Below are 21,214 nucleotides of genomic sequence, written 5' to 3' on the forward strand. Positions count from 1 at the left end.
TGACCACCACACCCCTCTTCTTGAGGTGGGAGGGGTTTCTTTTCCTCGCCACTCGCCTCCTGATTGGACGGTCAGTTGTCAGGCGACTCGTAGCGGCCCTTCATTGGTCGGGCCGAACACTCCATCTGGCTAAGGCGGAGCCAGCCCTGAGGTGACGAAACCTCCGCTCACGTCCGTGGTCCCGAACACGTGCGTAATGGCGACCGGGTCGAGTGCGGGACGGTGGCGTTGTTGTTGTAGTTGTAGTTAAGGATGTAATAAACCTGACTATAAAATAACTCGTAGCGCACACATGTAATTCCCATTAGACCAAGGGGATGGATTCCAACTATAAACACATACTTATTGAAATAACTGAACTATGGGGACTCTGGCTGCTTGTGTGCACAAGGTTTCCAAATCCGTAACAATATCAGTCCCCCAAAATGTTCTGACATAAGCTGTGTTGGCAATGACATCTGCAACCTTCGGGACATGGTAATCTCAGTCGTCTGTGCAGCTGCAAGGCATACCGAGGCAGCCATTGGTGCACCCACATGACACTATCTCCAAACACACTTTAGGAAGCGGAGGGAGGGAGAGTACGTGTTGCACCAGCTTCTCCCTTTGTGGGTCCAGCTCATGGATGTAACACATGGGAGATATGGATGGAGAGAGTGGGATTGGTTGGAGACACTTGCTTGGTGGTGTGCACGCATAATGTGGAATCGTGCTGCATGAGATGTTGGAGGTCGAGTTTCTTGAGACTGCCCCATGCAGAAGAACTTGACTCGTGCCTCGTCGCAATTGTCTACATCTGGTACTCCATACACTTTACAGATGAAAACCTCGGATGATTTAATGACATCATCGGGAATTTCCCCTTTGCCGGGACTGTCCAACAGGTCATGGTGTTCCTTGAACACTGCCCAAGCAGTCGACTTGCTGTGACCAAATCATTGAAATACACCGTCACATCCCGTTAAGGGATGAAAGCCAGGTATCGTGTCAACTGGAGGGGCTGTCAAGTGCTTTCGAACATTGTGCAGTGGAATAATCTTGGGGGGTTTGGCAGTGCTGGATTTCATCCACAAATATGAACATGCCATTTTGTCATGATAGGCCAGCAATAGCATCAGTACATCAGTGGTGCGCACCAAACACGATTGTCAAGTCCACCTTAGCATGAAGGCAGTGTAGTACAAGATGTGTATCAGCCTCCTCGTGATCCGCTTTAAGTGCTGTTACATCAAGTGCTGGGTCCGAAGTCTTCATCATTGTGGGTTCTGTAAATCTTCCAGAGACAACAACAATTTTGTTTGTAGGGCTGTATTCAAGAAGGTGATCAGATAGAAACAAGGCAAGTTCTTCTTTGTTATTATCCAGTGCCATAAAGTTTGGCCAGATTGCTGGTAGCAGTACCGTGCAACTTTCAACACGACGACTCGCAGGTTGCAAGCCGTGTTTGCGTTTCACTTTTGGGCCGGTTTGATGGAGTCTTTCCAATGCCACATCAATCCTGTCATCGGCTTCTCCCGCATATTCATCATATGTCCTTTTGTCTGTTGGCTTTCTCTGAGCCTTCACCCATGCTTGGCCATAAATAACGATGCAAGTTATCCCACTTAAAGCCACAGTTATCGGGTTAGTGGCATCAGTGATTAGCACTTTGGCTAGCAGCGATTTATTGGCAGTGTGTAGGCCTCAAACACTTTTGCTAGCGACAGTGGCACTGGCATCAACTCGTACTGAAAGATTTTGTCTTGGTGGACTGTGCTCCCTGCTCTGCAAGCAGTTATTAATCTTTGTAAGATATTTATGTCCACTTTAATAGAGTTCTGCTTGCCTTTTGTTTGGTCTACTCCAATATACAATGAGGCAAATGTTAGAGCATTATTCTTCTGTCTGGGTGCTTTGGCGTCTACATGCTCTTCAACCTCACGTGTTTTACATAGACGTTTTTCAGCAAAGCTTTTGAGCTGAATTTGGCCCAACTGACAAGCACCAAGCAATGATTCTTGAATGTCTGACGTAGCCAGATCCTTGTTGAGAATATTTTCCAATGTGGAGGCGGCAGCTTCTCTGGTGAACATGTGACGCTGCTGCAATGCCTTTACCAGCTTGTCTTCATCTGCAGTGTATTTGGCCATCCTTCCTCTGGTACGCTCATTGTGTGAATGGCCATCCTCTGCATCACTTATCATCAGCATCGCCTTGGTCTGAAAAGCTATTATTGTCCATAGGTTATACGATAGTGTCCATCTGCTCAGTGCTGATCCAATTCTGGTGATGCCAACCAACACCCCAATCCTCTTTCCTGTGGCATTCAGCCACTCAGTGCTATGGCCTGGGTCTACCCGATTGAAGTGACAAACAGACTCATTGACAACACATTTGTTTCTCTCAAACTCCAGATGAACCTCTGTAGGCAGCCTATTTATCTCGGACAGGTAGACTGCACCGCACCTTGCATAATTGACATGATCATATCGGAAGAAGTATGGTAGCATATGCCCGAACGCACACAGATACAGGTTCCAAATTCAATTGTGCTGTGCTTGAGTGAAAAACAATAACATGCTGAACATTTGCATACATTGCCACCAGAATTATGTGTTTGGGTCTTCATGTTTTATCCTGTCGCTGAAATTTTTCATGTGTTGGTTAAATTCCTAGCTTGACAGCTTTTGTACCAATTTAGCTGGACCTTTTGGTTCGAGGTATGACCCGACTGAACGAAGTGATCGCTCACAGATCAGCATCAACGCCATCCAAATAATCATGGAGTCGTGGAAGCAGCAGCTTCCATAGAGTCTGAAGTGAGAGTTTGTAGACCCCTTGTAGCATGAACGTATCCTTTTCCAGCTATAACTCGCTGAGCAGCATTCACACCCAGAATATCACATTGTACCCACAACTCGCACAAACTGGACTCTGGCAGATGCCGCTCGAGAACTCCATAAAAATTCATTGCAGCGTGCAACCCTCCAAGATGGGGGATAAATAAGTTCTTCTACTCAGAGACCGACCCTTTGAACTCCATCAGCTTCGGATAAAGTGCTTCATCAACTGTTAATACAATATGTTTCTGCTCGAGTGTTTGGACCACATGTGACACTCACTACACTGCATTATTCAGCGTTCGAAGTTGGTGCGCAGGGGCCTGGATAATTGGCAAGTATGCTTTGTGAGAAGTAAAGAGTGCTATGTCAAAGACAAAGAGAATGACTAAGCTGATTCTCGAGTTTGGATGCTCATACAGAATCATGGCTTGGTACTGCGTGGAAAAAAAAATGACGTTCAAAGTAAGCACAAAATATGATCGGTAAAATAATGATTCTGAGTGAGTGGGGTGTTTTGGGACCCTAGATAAAATTTTCTTGTTACTCTCTGCAGCAAGATGGTCTCTTCAAACATCATACATACTTTTGACTGGCTCATATAGGCAAACAAATCCACAAAACATGACATCGTTTGTTTGCATTGCAACCCGATTGTCAAATCGTCAAAATTTCAGCACATCTGGAAACCCCGCTCAATGTTTTAGCTCCTAAATACATTTTACCACCTATTCACAATATCCTGTCCAATGATCAAGACGAAACGATGTTTTGTGGTACTTATTTATTCGTATGCAGCATGCGGCTGCTTGGCTGCATCATCTTCTGGAGGTGTGACTGTGCCGCTGATGCAATGCCCCCTGTTACCAGTGAGCTGGTACTCATTTTGTCGACCTCAGAAGGATGACAGGCTGAGTCAACCCACCTGGTGTTGTCTTAATGGCACGACATGGGCTCAAACTCAAGGCCCTAAGATATTAAGTCAGCCACCTTAACCGTTAGGCCAAAACCAGGTCTGTTTGGAAGTTGGTTTTTATTGACAACTATCGAGATACCCGTGCTATGCACGGGAGGGGCTGGACAGCCGGTTCATGAAGGACTTGGCAAAAAATGGCAAAACTACAAATGCCGAATCCGCGAATGTCACCGGTAGAAACCCTCACACAATTTCCTGATTTTGCTTTAAACTCGATCTCTCTATATTTTCATTCCAAACAGCATCGTTGCAATCAGAAATTAATACTGTACCATTACTATAACAAATTGCTGTATTACAAACACTCGTGAGTTAAAAAAAAGTATTTCTATGATGTCACAATGCTGAATCCGCGACTGTCACTGGCGTAACGCCTCACATAATTTCCTGATTCTCCTTTAAACTCAATCTCTCTATATTTTCATTCCAAACAGCATCAATCCATTCACAAATTAATACTATATCATTAATATAACAAAATCCAACATTACAAACACTCCTGAGGTAAACGAAGAGAAACGCCATTCTGACGTTACATCTGGATCGGGAGCAGCTTCGTACGGATCGAAACTCAAAATCATAATTGTATTGAGGTATTTATGAAACCTCCCACACACCTTAGGACACCGGCTTGTATCCCAAAACTTTCCACAGAAGGTTTGGTGGGGCTAGCCCCAAAACTGAGGGAGTAGTTCGCGGACAGACACACAGACACACAGACACTCCTGCTTTATAATATAGATATCAAAACTCGAGTACATGAGTCAAGTAAATGTGCTGAAAAATGGCCGTTATTTTGAGTTGGCCAGTGAAGGGTTAAAAACTCAAAATCGAGTCTGGCAAACACTTGATTCGGATTCGGTATTCCAAAATATGTCTCGTAAGAATGAGTACCCATCATAAACACGAAATGCTTCCTTGTTCATTAAATTTCCAAATTTGACCCTGTCTAACCTCCATGTATCACTTTGACATCATTAGAATGTTAACTAATGAAAGTCAAGAAAGGTCAAAAAATATTTTTTTTTACAAGGATTATACAATGAAGACAAGTCTGAAGACGACGATGGTTCACGAGCGGTATTTGACGATGTAGATTGTTTCAGAAGTCAAGGATGAGACAATGTGATAATGTTTGACCAAGTTATAAAAATGATCAACATGATGTGGTACGAGTGACAGGTTACGAGCTGCAAAATGTCGAAAAACCGGTTTCGTTCAACAACTTTAAAAATTTGACCTTTGCACAACCTTTAAAGGTCACAAAACAATGTTGTGGACATTAAATAAGGAAACAGGATACATGCTATGGCTTATTGGAGTTAGTTCGTCGAAGAAGGTCGAAAACCTGGTTCGATTCCCACAACTTTGAAAATTTGACCTTTGTGACCTTTAAAGGTCAAAGGTCAAGGATTATGACCTTTGGTGCAAAACTTCCTCTGGAACATTCCAGGAACAATATAACGTCATATAGGCTATATGGCATTTCGCACTCCTCGGATTATCCATACTTTGATGAAATCAGCGTAAAAACAAACTTGAAGGGGGCGCCACGGGCAAGGTGTTCGAGATAGAGCAAAATGGTTTCAAGACTTTAGGTGGGGAATGACCTCAAGAATATGCAAAAAAATATTGTCATCCTCGCTCTCAAAGTTTGGGCGGTCGTATGATTTTTATGTCAAAATTCGAAATTTTCTAAGTTCGTGACCTTGTGACCTTGTGACCTTGTGACCTTGACACAAAAATGAAAAATCGTGCTCCGTGGGGCTATGCAGGTGCCATTGGGCTAACCAAATACCGAAACCACTGCCAGATTCGACAAACCCCTCGGAGAAGATGGATTTTTATGTCACAATCGCAATTTTCTAAGTTCGTGACCTTGTGACCTTGACCTTGGGACGAAAATGAAAAATCGAGCTCCGTGGGGCTATGCAGGTGCCATTGGGCTAACCAAATACCGAAATCCCTGCCAGATTCGACAAACCCCTTGGAGAAGAAAAATTTTTATGTCAAAATTCACAATTTTCTAAGTTTGTGACCTTGTGACCTTGACCTTGGGACAAAAATGAAAAATCGAGCTCCGTGGGGCTAGGCAGGTGCCATTGGGCTAACCAAATACTGAAACCACTGTCAGATTCGACAAACCCCCTTGGAGAAGATGCAAATTGAAATCGGCTACCCCCTAAAAACACGTTTTTTGGGCGTGACTCCGCCCATAATGGGCGCACCACGCCCATTTTCAGGAAAACACAACTAGATCATGATATAAACCTCCCACCAAAATTTTGTCAGGATCGGATCAAAACCCACGGAGCTATGCTCGGGAGACAGACAGACAGACAGACAGACAGACACACAACAATAACGAATATAGTGGTCACTTATTTGTTTTGTGAAAATATTTTTTCGTGAACCAATAGAATGATTTAGTCTTGAAGTTTGGTGATGTTTCCAAAAATGGAATGGAGGGTCCAAATGCTTGTAAACAGAACTACCCTGTGTTTTCATCTATTTTACCTGTGTCGGTCCTCAAAATGACAGGGTCTCAAGGAATAAACACCTTTTCAATGGTGTTACAACTGGTCGGTTTGTCAACATTTTGAACCATTTATAAATAAGGTCATCATAATTTTGTATGCAGCCTGTGGAGATTAGAGTAGTCTGTAAAAAAAAAAGAGGTTAGAGTGGGGTGTAAAATTAAGAGGTTAGAGTGGGCTGTAAAATTAAGAGGTTAAGTGGGCCGAAAAAAAGAGGTTAGAGTGGCTGTAAAATAAATAGGTTAGAGTGGCTGTGAAAAAAGAGGTTAGAGTGGCTGTGAAAAAAGAGGTTAGAGTGGCTGTGAAAAAAGAGGTTAGAGTGGCTGTGAAAAAAGAAGTTAGAGTGGCTGTGAAAAAAGAGGTTAGAGTGGCTGTGAAAAAAGAGGTTAGAGTGGGCTATAAAAAAAGAGGTTAGAGTGGGCTGTAAAAAAGAGGTTAGAGTGGGCTGTAAAAAAGAGGTTAGAGTGGGCTGTAAAGCGGTTAGTGTAGGCTATAAAAAGAGGTTAGAGGGGCTGAAAAAAGAGGTTAGAGTGGGCTATAAAAAGAGGTTAGAGGGGCTATAAAAAGAGGTTAGAGTGGACTATAAAAAAGAAGTTTGAGTGGGCTGAAAAAAGAGGTTAGAGTGGGCTGTAAAAAGGTTAGTGTAGGCTATAAAAAAGAGGTTAGAGTGGACTATAAAAAAGAAGTTTGAGTGGGCTGAAAAAAGAGGTTAGAGTGGGCTGTAAAAAGGTTAGTGTAGGCTATAAAAAAGAGGTTAGAGTGGACTATAAAAAAGAGGTTAGAGGGCCTATAAAAAGAGGTTAGAGTGGGCTGTAAAAAAGAGATTAGATTGGGCTGTAAAAAGTTTAGAGTGGGCTATAAAAAGACGTTAGAGGGGCTGTAAAAAGAGGTTAGAGAGGGCTGTAAAAAAGACATTAGAGTGGGCTATAAAAAGACGTTAGAGGGGCTGTAAAAAGAGGTTAGAGAGGGCTGTAAAAAAGAGGTTAGATTGGGTTGTAAAAAGTTTAGCGTAGGCGATAAAAAGAGGTGAGAGTGGACTATAAAAAAGAGGTTAGAGTAGGCTATAAAACGAGGTTGGAGTGGACTATAAAAAAGAGGTTAGAGTAGGCTATAAAACGAGGTTGGAGTGGGCTATAAAAAGACGTTATAGTGGGCTATAAAAAAGAGGTTAGTGGCTGTAAAAAAGACAGAGTGGGCTATAAAAAAGAGGGTAGAGTGGCTGTAACAAGATGAGAGATAAGATGAGAGATGGTCGTGGTGTATTACCTCTTGAAGCTCTGGAGGGAAGGATGGGATTGAACTGAAGTAGGAAGGGGGTTCCTCAAGTGCAAGCAAAGTGGTAACCAGGAGGGGAGGTGAGTATAGCAAGCTTACATTGTGGAATAATCTTCCTGCTCAACGAGTAATCTCTTGCCTACTGGACCATGGAATCTACTGAGTGAGCAGAAATAATTTCTCTTCACAATGCATGGTCCATTTAATTAAATTTCATGAAGGAAAGATTACAGTAGCAGATTCTACTGCATCATACAGCACATAGAGAATGCAAGCTCAGTGCCGGATGCGGTATTTTGCAGGAGCAACATCGGCTTTTAGTTCAGGCTTTTTGGTGAATGTACCCTTCCCGTCGTAACACCATCCCAGATTAATAATATAATATGAGTTTCCTTCCAAAGAAGTTCAACACAGGAGGTCATTAGGACCATCAGTCAGCCCTATATTATTACCAATGTATGGTTGTTTGGCCTTGCTATAGCCTGGTGTTGGCGCAGTGGTTAGGGCAGCGGCTTAGAATCCAAAAGGTCCTGAGTTCAAGCCCCGTTGGGCCACTGAATAAATACACCAGGGGGTTGACTCAGCCTGTCATCCTTCCGAGGTCGGCGAAATGAGTACCAGTGTACTGGGCCGGTGTATACCCTGGTTAAAATAGGTGTACCATATCCCTGTGTCGTAAGAGGCGACCAGGGTTGCGTCAGGACGGGCATCCGGCGTAAAACATGTGCCAAATCACGAAGCGGATCATACGGATGATCCGCTGTGGCGACCCCGAAAGGGAGCAGCCGAAAGAAGAAGAAGAGGTTGTTTGGCCTTGCTGTATCCTTTTCTTTAATGCTGAATGTCAAATATGGAAGCGGCACATACCATTTTTAAAGTTTTTGGTATGACTCTGACTTGGCCGGAGTTCATGCCACCGACGTACCAGACTCAGATCACACTCTCAAACCATTATGCCACCAAGTCTGGTTAAATGCCCATTTTATTCAAACTAGTAGATTACCCATCCCATGGACGGGTGGCAGAGGTGGTGGTGGTGGTGGTCTGTTCTGTGGTCGGCACGTCATAGCACTGCACCAATCATGTTTGGTGATGTACCTCGGGCTGCACCACTAATACCCGGCAGCCTCAGCTTCACTTTTTAATCTCCTTAATCTTTGCTCATTTGCTCGTGGTAGCAGCTAAAAAGTATAGCGATCCAGAGTCATGTATACTAAGTACAATATAGCTGAGTTTCGTGGACCATTGATGCTTTGTCTCGGTCTAGGAGGAGATAGCAAACACTTAGTTCCATTATAGTATCGATGAAGAAGAATGCCACACATGGGAGCTTTGCTCTGCTTTAAAAAACTTTTACAACTGAGGTTAAATTTACCACTAATCCACTCCATAATAGTAATACGAGGCACATCAGAAACATGGATCCACTCCATGCCATCATTGAATGTGTCACCCTCTCGATTTACATAATTTGGTACCTCCACAACAGAAGGTGAAAGGAGGTTATGTTTTCACCCATCAGTCTGTTTGTGTACAGGATCTGGATGAAATTTTGTGGACAGGTTTGGTGTGTGACAAGGACGAACGGATTTGATTTTGGTGAAGATCCGAATCTGGATCTGGATCTGACAGTTATTTAATTTTTAAAGTGATTCTTCACCATTGAGAGATAGGGCTAAACTGATATATAGCACGATATCTCAAAAAGTCGTTGACGAATTCGGACGAAACTTGGTGGACAGATTGGGTGTGTGGCAAGGATGTATTGTTTCGATTTTGGTGAAGATCCAATTCTGGATCTGTATACGAGAGAATTGTTTAACATTTAAAGTGATTTTTCACCATTGAGAGATGGGGCCAAAAACGATATGGTACTGTATAGCATGATATTTCAAAAATATAATGGGCCCGATATGTTCTCATGGATCAGGCATTACGTGGCGGAGGTATGCGCTCTACCGAGTGCTCTTCTAGTTATCGATATGTATTGAAGCATTCTGTGACGGGGTGTGGAAAAGGGCAAAAATGAGGAATTTTTAGGGCTGACGTGCCACAGCGTCGCCAGGCCAAGGTTCCCCCAAAATAGGGCCAAAATGCCAGAGCATCACAGGGTCGAGGTGCCATGGTGACCCCAGGCCGAGGGCTGAAGTGCCCCCATAATGGGGCTGAAATGCTGCGGTTGAGGTGCCACGGCGCCGTTGGGCGATGTTGCCAAGACAAACTAATATAGTGTTTTCATGTAACCTATCTGAGTGATGTACTATTGTTCTGTAAGGTAAAGATATCGACCCACAAAGTAACAAAAGCACAGGTAAAGGCTGTTTGATCCATAATGCACATGCCATACTTGTATCCACTTCCCAGTGCTCTCACAAATAAGAAAAGATTTGTTTTCAATCAGGCACAAGCAACTGCAGGGAGGGAGCAGGGGGTGGGGAGGGGGTGATGAGTTGTAGGGGTAAGGGTTATTTGGAAAAATATAAAAGGGGGTGGGATGGGTGAGAAAAGTCAGAGTACATGAATGTCAGACAAACGAGGTGAGAGAGAAGAAAAGGGAGGTTGGGGGAAAATATGAGTTAATGGAAGCCGGGTGAAAATTATGCGGCATACAGAATTGTGATGTGGATTGGGAGGGATTGGTGAGGTGGAGGCAGTTCCTAATTGGTGGAGTGGTTCATAAATTTTGTCATTTTTGAACAATTAAAGAGGTAATTGGATTTTTGCTTTTGCACAATCCTGGGACAAGTGTCACAATGTAGGATAAAATACAAGTTGACAACGGAACATGAGGAAATTTGTAGGGACCAGCTCAGTGATCACATGTAACCTAGTAACTCAACCTTAATAAATGCCACTCTGAACAGCCATTGACCACTCTTGTTGTTGATCAATGTTAATTTATTCACGAGTAGAACTTCACATCTCCATCTTTTATTTTGCCAAAAGCGTATTTGATTTGCTTTTGTTGACAATATCAGCTCTCGTATTGTTCCTGTTCATTGCCCTGTGTTGCTCTGACCTGACTCTTGCTTAAAATCAAATTATGATCAACATTATGAAATGGATGACACGCGTAATAGTTATGCACAAAACATTGTGACATGAAACCGTCGTTGCACGATGCAAAAATGTTATGCAGCGATGATCCATCTCTTAAAAAGAATGAATCCTTATTATTGCTAAAATATTCAACCTTCATGTTTTTTTTCTTTGCAAGAGAAAGGCTCATGGAAGAGCAACATATGAGCTGACAGTGGAGCAATGGATAACAGTTGGAAACGATAAGCAAGGGAATGAATGAACAGAAAAACAGGAGAGAGCAGAGGGGAGGAAACACTAACTTCTAAGTAAGGGGGTTGGCCAAGACATTGGGGATACGATTGGGGTAAAAAGGATTGTGAGTAAAGACGGGGAATGCCATGAGGTGGTGGTACACTGCCTGTTTGAAGCACTGGAGGGATGGGTGGGGACTAAACAGTCTCTAGAAGTCTATTCCATAGCTGGAAGAAAAGAGGAATAAAAGAGTCGAGGTGTGCAGTCTGCCTCCATTTTGGGAGTTTAATTAGCGAGGGGTTACTAAAAGAGCTGCGGAGGGTCCGTTATTGAGAGTGGAGGGAACAAGACCGGAGAAAATGTGGTTTAAAAAAAAAAAGAAGTTACTGCGAAAAAAAAAAAAAAGGTAATTTTTTTCTTTTAAATAAAAACTTGATTTTTTTTTATTTTTTTTTAAAGTTTCCAATTTTGAAACGAGAATACATATTCAATTTTCTTTTTACGTTTTAAAATTTGAGAGTCAGAGAATTAACAGACACACTTCATTCTCTTGTTTCATTTCATATTAAGACAATAAGATAAATTTGACCATCAAGGTGTGAAGGCAATCAGGAGCAACAGTCAAGACTAGAATAGCACTCTGGAGAGCACAAACCTCCATCAAGCTGAACAGTTTATGTTTTGTATCCCACCGATAGGCCAGATCTGCATTCGGACCTGGACCAAAATCTAATCGGCTCGTTCTCGTCACCGACACAACTGATGCACCAAGTTTCGTCCGAATCCGTGCACAACTTTTTGAGATACCGTGCTACATATCGTTTTTGGCCCTATCTATCTCTCAGTGGTGAAGAATCAATTAAAAATTCTACTATCCGGATCTGGAATTGCATCTTCACCAAAATCGAATCACTTTGCCCTTGTCACTATTATATCCAACCTGTCCACCAAGTTTTGTCCAAATTCGACCATAACTTTTTGAGATACCCAGCTCACAGGTAAACAGAGAGACAGACAAACAGGGGTGAAAACACAACCTCTGTCAGTCAACCTTCAGTGGTGGAGGACATAACAAAATGAAAATGCACGAGTTCCATTTTTCTTTTTTCATAGGTGTTCCCACCTGAGCATTTGTTATGAATCTGTGACCTCAGGTTCGAATCCCATATACTGTGTGTGTTGGTTCGTTGTCTAATGGCCTCATAATTCATGCATCATGTATGTACAATCTCATCTCTGGGTCTCAGAGATATGTAAGCAAAAAACAGAGGCGATTTTTTTTTTTCTTGGTAAACTTCAGTGAAAAAATTGGATTTCCTGTGAGCGTTCGCATCTCAGACGCTGGATTTTAATGTGGGGAATCCAGGTTCAAATCCGAGTGGTGTGTTCAGTTAACGATGGCATTTTTGTTCACAATGAACATGCGGAGCGAGACTATGCGCTCTACGAGTGGCGTTCTCGTTTGAGAAGCGTGTTCTTTCTTTCTTTGTGCATTTTGTGTTTATCCGTTTGACTTGTTCGCATTCTTGAACTGATGGACGAAATGCCGAGTTGAAAACTGGTCGTTGCACTCGGGGTGTGCACGGAAGGTTTTAGGTGGTTTTTAAAAAAAAAAAGTCATGGTCCGAGGGGTTCAGGTTGACAAGGACGAATCAAAATACCATTTTAAATAATCGGGAATTGTCAAGATGCATTTTGAGCAACTGCAAAATATGTTTTTCACCTCATTCCATTGCCTGTGGCGCGACATTGGCATTGTGCCCTCGCTCTTCCAGGGGATAACACACAATGTGATTTTTGCACTCGCCTCTTTCAGCGTAATGGCTTCCTCCATCAAACAAAATCCACAAATGTGCCTGAAGAAGTTGTAAAACAAATATATCTCATTGCAGCAAATACAATTTCACAATGATGGCAGGAATTATTTTTTTCTCCAAAAGTAGTCATGCCGTCTGGTGAATTTATTGACTGTCTACAACGACCACAGGTCATCTTACATACTACAAGCTAATCGGGAGTCACCGTGTCCAAAGGGCGAAGGCACTGCCAGTCATGCATTGTTGATCCTTTAGGTGGTAGCCTCGTGTTGGACTCCAGTAAGGCAAAGGTTTGTGTGTGGCAGACTCCACCTGCTGGCTCACACCAAACCCGCAAACAGCCGAAGCGAGACTTTGCATTGGGATCAAGGAAAGACGCTGGTTGTTGAAAGGATATTTTCCTCAAAGGTATAATATATTTCAGCTTGGGGCTCGGAGGTTAGCTCCGAGGTCATATCTCCACCCTCGTGACCAAACTTCGTACAAACCATGATCCGAATGCTTCGCGGTTTTCCAGTAAAAGTTTCGTAGTCCCGTGAAGCACACCTAAGGCCAGTTGTCGCATCTACTAGCATTTGATGATGGGCGTTAAAACTCCTTGGGCACCTTTTGAAAAGAGTGAGACGCTTTGTGCTGGTGCCGTGCCGAACTCCAACAGCAGAATAATCCATGCCCCAAGAAATGATGAAAATAGCATGAGATGATTCTAGCGCCATAAGATGAGTCCAAGGCGATGGTCTAGAAACTGCCATTCACAGCAACAGCAGCTACACTTTGCCTTTGTTAGTAGAAAAGGAACCGAAAGGATAGAAAACGGGTATCGCTTCGAAAAGATCAACAAGAAAAGAAGCCAAAAAAAGTGTAAACATGCTTGTTGCGCTTGTTTCTCGAGCTTTTTGAAATGTGTAAATGCACTTAGACAGACCAGAATGTGGGTGTCCTCAAATGAAATGGATAGTCTCAAATTAAACATCAGGTGAGAACATGTTCTGCTCACAGTACTGCTCGGAACCTTTTAAAAGGTAATGGTGTTCGTTCTTGCTGCTGGGCATATCTCAACATGTTCAAGTGATACATATAATGCAGCCAAACAAAACAGGAAAAAAAAAAAACTTTGGTGAGAACAAACTTTTTCCGTTGTACAATACAAATGTGTACAATATAATGGGGTTAAGAATGGTGTTTGAAAAGATCATGGAAAATTAAATCGTGCAAAGACAAGGAAAGCAGATGAATGGACAAACGTTTCGTTCCAAAAACCAAAAGGTTTTTTTTTTTTATATTATTGTGAAGATAGATCAGTGGTTCCCAATATTTTTCTACTTCTGCCACCGAAGGTGGATGGAGGTTATGTTTTAACCATTATCTGTATGTCTGTGAGCAGGATATCTGAAAAATTAGTTGGTTGACATTAAAGATCCTACCCTGTCCTTCATGAAGAGTGGGCAAGCTATCGCTGGCAGCCTGAACAAATTCCAAATTTCTGCCCTAACTACTGTAAAATTTCTGCTGGCAAAACACCCAGCATCATCCTTAACCGATAAACTGCTTCAGCAGAACCAACACTCTGTAACACAGGGTGTGGTACATCAGTCAGTCAATGCAATGGCAGTGTTCTGCTCAACAAGGTCAATGTGGACTTGTGAGAAAGCATCATCTAACAAACGTTATTTCATCCACAGGGAAGTGGACTATGGCCGGTTGAGCGAGATGCGGGTTTGCCATCCGGGGAGGCAAGGGCAAGTCTTCCCTTCCCGCATCACTTCTTAATCTCTTTTCAAACTGTTCTTTAATCCCACTGCCATTTTTACCTTCTTTTGATGATAATTTTCCTCCTTCCCTCCCAGATATCTGCCGTCCCTCCTCCCTCAACCCCCATGCAGTCTTTATATTTGAGAGATTTTTTTTTTCACCCAAGATCTTTCCTCCTCTCCTTCCCCATATTTTCCTTTATTTGCATCTCTGTTCCCTCTAGATCAGCCACACACACACACACACACACACACACACACACACACACACACACACACACACACACACACACACACACACACACACGGTAATTTTTTTTTTCTCTACATTTTCCTTACAGATTCCGTTCAGCTCTGGAGCAAGCGACTCTTTGCCACAATCTTTATCTTCACATCGAGGAGCTTATAGACCAGCTGGATGTTTGCGTAGCAAGTATCCATACAGCTTGGCAGAGGTGGACCTTCCACCCACGATCTCTCTTTCAGATGGTGAGGAGCCACCCCCATACAAAGGACCCTGCACTCTGAAACTCCGTGCACCTGAACAACAAAGAGAGCTGAGTCGGGAGGCAATCCGAGCACCGCCAAACCGTACAGTCTTTGATGGGGCGTGTTCCCCACCACTCAAGGCTAGGCCACTTCCTCCAAGTACCCATGCAGGAGCCTCGGCTGCAACGAAGCATGCTTCTGGTTGTGGTCCACCACCACCATACAGTGAAACCATTTCTGGGTTTCCACCATCAGCACAACACTCAGACAAAAACAGAAGGTTTGAGGTAGGAAATGGAACAGCAGACAGATGTGTGGCCGATGGGCCAGATATACTATCCGTCGTCAAGCCAGACCGGTCGGTCACGGTGCATGCAACAGACTTCCTTGCACCACTGTCATTACCGCCACAAACATCAGTTGTGGATTTGGATGACAGTGTAGCAACGCCTGGACCAATTGAACATTGGAATTGAGATTAAATGAAGAAGAAACTTGCTGAACCCGACCACCATCATGGAAACCCAAGTACGGCATGGGGGGAAAAAAAAAGTAATGGTGGTAATTTGTGGGTTTTTGAAGGTGGGTGGTGGATGAGAGTTATAATAGGAAATGTGGTGACAAAGGAGCTTTCAGCACTTTCGTTTGGTGCATATGTGTACGTGTTGCGTGTATTAACTGTCGAGTTGTTTGCAGTTGACCCTCTGGTGACCCAGTTTTGACTGGGCATGAGTTTGCACAGTGGGCCTGGCAGAGGCTCCAACTGCCATGCAGTTTAGTCAGTGGAAAGATTATATATTTTTGTTGTTGTCGTCGTCGTCGTTGTTGTTGATGGTGGTGTCAGTGTGGCATTCCGACTAAAGAGGGGTTTCAGAAGAAAGCGTTTTTTTTTGTTTTTTTTTTAACTCCTTAAACTTTTTCTTTCTTTTTTTTTAGTTTTAAAAATTATTTAAGTTGCACTATTGTGCTGGATAAGCTGAACTATCCTCCTTGCCAATCGATTTTAGGAGAAGAAGAAGAAGCAATTTGTTCGATTTGAGAAAAGCAAGAAGTGCAGAGAGAGAGAGAGAGAGAAGCAAATGCTCAGGGAGTTTTGCGATCGTGGGGCACGTCCTCGCACGTCCTCATAATGCACAACAATTAACTTCATCACCCCCAATCTCACAACACTCAAGTAAGCTCAAAGAACTCTACATTGAAATGGCCTGCATTCTCCCCCCTCTTGTCCGATTCTCAACAGTCCGATTCCTCCCTTCAATCCCCCCTCCTTCCTCCCCCGCATCACTTTATTTCGTTTCTCTTGGCTGCTCTGTTTGCCAGTTTTCATTCCTTGTACATTAATTTTCCAGCACAACTCTGGTGATCGGAAGAGATTGGAAATGGCGCAGGCCGCAGTGGGCAGGATTTGGTCAGGGGTACAGAGAGAGGAGATTGTGTGCAAGATACTTGAAAGTGTGTGTGTGTGTGTGTGTATGTGTATGTGTATGTGTATGTGTATGTGTATGTGTATGTGTATGTGTATGTGTATGTGTATGTGTGTGTGTGTGTGTGTGTGTGTGTGTGTGTGTGTGTGTGTGTGTGTGTGTGTGTGTGTGTGTGTGTGTGTGTGTGTGTATATGTGTGTGTGTGTGTGTGTGTGTGTGTGTGTGTGTGTGTGTGTGTGTGTGTGTGTGTGTGTGTGTGTGTGTGTGTGTGTGTGTGTGTGTGTGTGTGTGTGTGTGAGATGAGGTGGAAAATGCACAAGGTCACACATGCTTCCTCTGCAATGTGCAAATCAGTGGGTTAAAAAATTGTGGGGTGACAAAAGTTTCTAATCCATATTTGGAGCTTTTTATTTTTGATTTTTATGCATTTTTTTTTTTGGTAAATCAACAAAGCAGGCCTATTTAAAAACCAATGTTTTCCCTTGTTCGTAAAACAAAAACCGCAACAATTGTACTCAGGAAGCATTAGTGCGAATAGAATTGGCGTATGGTTTCGTTTGTTTTGTTTTATTTTTCTAATGGCTTTGTGCGATTGGCTTTACGATACCCAAAATATATTTCATATTTTATCCTGTTAATCTTTTTGGCGAAATTGTTTCCTTTTTTCTTTTTGTCATTTCATTTGCTGTAAATCGAGGGTAATTTAATAACCTGTGAATGAATGAGAAACTGCCAAGTATTTTGCAAGGAAGCATTGTGGACTGACGGAGCGACAAAAAAAATTCGGCCAAAAGGATATTTTGAACAGCGAGATGATGCGCCACATTCTGGAATTGGCTGTTGGGTTGATTAATGAATCATGTGAAGGTAAAACTTATAAACATCAATCGATGCCAAGGTAACGTCGTCGTAAAGTGGTCACAACAGCACGTTGAGATTATTTTTGTTTTCATTTTTGTCGTCTCGTCTTCAATTAGTAGAATATGTTTTATTTGATTGTTCTCACAAACAGTGTGTTATCTGCCTACCAAGCACCTTTTCTTTTTAACATTTGCACTCAGACTAATGCAAACAAATAATGCTTGCCTGGCACAGGTTATTTGCTGAACAGCAACTAAAAACTTACACCACTCAACTTATACGGGGCTTATAATTGAAGCGCTCATGGATGCACATTTTTGTCAGTGTCCTGCACAACATTTCAACAACAAATAAATCGAAAGCGTACGTAACCGATTAAAAACGCAAAACTAAAAAAAAAAAAAGTTATTCGACCAACCTTTTAAACGAGTTAAAATTGTAATTGCAAGCAATTGTTTTATGCATTTTGTTGCATTGTAGAATCATCCTATTTGCTATCCTATCTCTTGTTATGCACAACAAAAAGGTCTTATGGAAGATCACTGCTTGCTGTCATGGTTGCTTTGCCTTTGTCCGACTTACCCGCACTGTTACCTAATGTACCTTTTTACTCCTTGCACCCCTCAATCCCACCCGTTCCTGCCAATCTTCCTCCTTCCATTACCATTGTTTTTGTTATAACTGTTGTTTATCATCAATGGCATAATTCTGAAAAATGTACAAATATTTTGTGCTATTCCATATATTACCAGTGGTTAAGAACCACAAAGGCTTTATTATTAAAAACGATTTTGCCAGCTTCTACGGTCTGTAGTTTGTTGCTGTGATGTACTGTGGTGCGTACAGCACCTCGACTTGTTTTTCTCCACAATATAAGTGACGTGTTCACGAGTTACTCACATACATTTTCAGTTATGAGAAATTAAAACCAAAATGAAATACTTTTCTTTGCAAAAACAAGAGCACCCATATATTATGCATGAATATAAGTGGGAATGGGTTTCCAGATGGCAACTAAGTTTACACACACACACACACACACACACACACACACACACACACACACACACACACACCTTCTTAAGTGGAATTGTGACCTTGAACCCCTGCTCCACACCCTCACTGGCTGCAAGAGCCAGGGCCAGCAGGGGGTGCCTGCCTTAAGATTGCCGACTCTGTGCTGATTGACACACACACACACACACACACACACACACACACACACACACACACACACACACACACACAATATGCCTGTGTGGATGAGATAATTGACAGACACACACACACACACAATATGCCTGTGTGGATGAGATAATTGACAGACACACACACACACACACACACACACACACACACACACACACACACAATATGCCTGTGTGGATGAGATAATTGACAGACACACACACACACACACACACACACACACACACACACACACACACACACACACACACACACACACACACACAATATGCCTGTGTGGATGAGATAATTGACAGACAAAATAAGGGCAATTGATGGAGATGGAGATGGAGATGGAGATGGAGTGAGGCAAGTGAAAGAACCAGACAGGTTGAGGATAAAGACCGAGAGGTAATGGTTGCTGAAAATAAACTCAAAATAGATAAAGAATGACGAAGTCAACAAAGGGAGGAAACAAACCAGATGTTTGAAAACAACCCGAAGATATTTTACCGTGAACTAGGGAAGCAAAAGCAAGGATAGACTTCAACATTTTTGGAAAGGAATTTACAAAGACCCAAAATAACACAACAAGGAGGTGGATTGGATCCAACATGTGGAAAAGAAAAAGAAGCATCTAAAGGAAATGCTCCCAGTGATAATTGATGAAGAAATTGTTTTTTTAAACCGATTGCAAAAATGCAATATTTTAAAAGTCATGGCATAGATGGAATTCCAAATTTCTGGCAGAAGCAACTGGAAGCTCTCCACCATCACTACACTTGAGCATTCAACAAATGTATCCAAGAGGAAAGGGTAATGGATGACTGGCTCACAACAACAGACAAACTTCCAACAGGAATCATTACATAAATGATTAGAACCACCACCAAACACAACAAGGAGGCCTATGAGCAGAAAAGAAGGGGTGTCAGAGAGGATGCTATGGAATAGTCCACCTATTATTAAATAATGCCATACTCGATAACTGTAAAACAACCACCACCAAATTGTCTACAGCTTGGATAGACGATAAAAAAAGCTTTTGATTGTGTCCTACATTTGTGGATGATAAAATGAATGCAGGTATATAAAATCAATCCACAAATAATCTAAGTTATTGAGAAAGCAATGGAACACTTGAATGCCAACCACATTAATATTACAGCACTCAGAAGGAAATATTGAAATACCCGATGCGACGATTTGGCATAGCATCTTCCAGAGAGACAGTCTTCTCCCCCCCCCCCCCCTTTCTTGTTTTGTCTGCCTCTGGACCCACTGAGTAACTTCATTAATGAGCAAGGACATGGATACACCTTAACAACCAATTGAAGAACTATCCAAAGAAACAGGAAAGTTGACACAACGATGATACATGGATGATTTAAAGCTGTTCGCACTGAATGGTGAAAAATTGACAGAACAGCTAAAACTAGTAGAACGTTTCTCTGGGGATATTCAAGTGGAATTTGGACTAGATAAGTGCGCCAAGTGCACATTTGTACAAGGTAAACCAAAAACAGACAACGTAAAAATTAACCTTGAAACAACAATACGCAGTTAGAAAAGGAAGCATCATTCAAATACCTCAAGGTGAAAGAGGGCCACCAAATATGTCACAAGCAAATGTGCAAAAGTATTGCCAAAAAACACCTACGTAGAACGAAGCTAATCCTGAAAATGTACCTCTCCACAAGAAACTAAATCAAAGCCATAAACCACCTCACAGTACCAGTGTTCCAATACATCTGTGGAATAGTAAACTGGCTGCAATCAGAAATCAATAAGTTAGACATCAAAACAAGAAAACTTACTACCATGCACAGAATGTTCGACAAAAACCAATGCATCCCGAGGATGTACCTGGCCAGACGAGAGGGAGGGAGTTACCCAGTGGAACTCAACCAGGTGCACAGAGCGATGTGTAGGACTAGCTGAGTATGTGAAATACTCAACAGATCATTGGATTGAGGTTGTAAAAAAACATGAAGCCAACAAACCTGAAAAAGTATCCCCAATTCACCTTGCAAGGAATTTCTAAAAACAGGTGGGAATATAAGATACCACACAGGAAAATGAAACAGCAACAAATACAGCCCCAACAATTGCAAAGACAAAATTAATATATAAAAAATATCAACAAATATACCCAAACACCTGGGAGAATGACAAAAGAGCAGGAAAATACAAAAAAGAATTGGACCAATTTGGGATCGACAAAGAAGGTTCTTTGGAATGGCTAAGAAGAGGTCAGCTCAACTGGGACGGAGAACGACCAATAATAAATGCCCAAGATCAAGGACACTACACCAATGGATTTAAAAAGATGGTGGGACTGAGCCAGATGAACAAGTGTAGGTTCTGCAAGACAGAAACGAAGTACGAGTCATCTGCCTTCGGGATGAAAAACACTATTATCTGAACAATTTTACAAACAATGACACAACTAAGTATATGAAGCGATTCATTGGCATATCTGCAAAATTTTCAACATCCCAGTTCCAGAAAACTGAGATACAGAGAACACAAACCAAGGGCGATCATTGAAAATAAGGACGTCATGCTCACGTACGACCTGATGATCCCATCGAGCGTGAACAGAGAAAACAAAGCCTTGCGACCGGACATCGTTCTCAGGAACAAAAAGGAAAAGACAGCATTGATGAATGACATATCAGTACCCAGCGATTTTGGCTTAAATAATGCAAAAAAAAAATCAAGAAAATTACCAAACACCAGCACCTCAAGAATGACATCAACATATCTTGGAAGCTGAAGAGCATCATACGAGGTGGGGTAGA

At 42.3% G+C, this 21,214-nt stretch overlaps 1 protein-coding gene across 3 annotated transcripts in view; it reads left to right on the top strand.

The window, feature by feature from the left end:
- The window catches only part of LOC147021675 (protein TMEPAI-like), a 46,059-nt gene extending 28,033 nt beyond the window's left edge, over window positions 1-18,026 (top strand). Inside the window, exons 3-5 of one of the 3 annotated variants that reach the window (XR_015060882.1) lie at window positions 14,380-14,436; window positions 14,790-15,465; window positions 15,945-18,026. Coding sequence is in view for 2 of the 3 variants with exons in the window: in XM_085891905.1 (XP_085748031.1) it covers window positions 14,380-14,436; window positions 14,790-15,413 (681 nt within the window). In the remaining variant the exon portion in view is untranslated. Of the gene's footprint in view, window positions 1-14,379; window positions 14,437-14,789 lie in introns of all 3 variants that reach the window. The other 2 variants (XM_085891905.1, XM_085891906.1) reach the window with 2 other exon arrangements.
- Window positions 18,027-21,214: the final 3,188 nt, after the last annotated feature.

The sequence above is a fragment of the Eptatretus burgeri genome, chromosome 8 (assembly GCF_056783735.1).
Source record: "Eptatretus burgeri isolate ZD-2024b chromosome 8, Ebu_testis_v1, whole genome shotgun sequence".
NCBI lineage: Eukaryota > Metazoa > Chordata > Myxini > Myxiniformes > Myxinidae > Eptatretus > Eptatretus burgeri.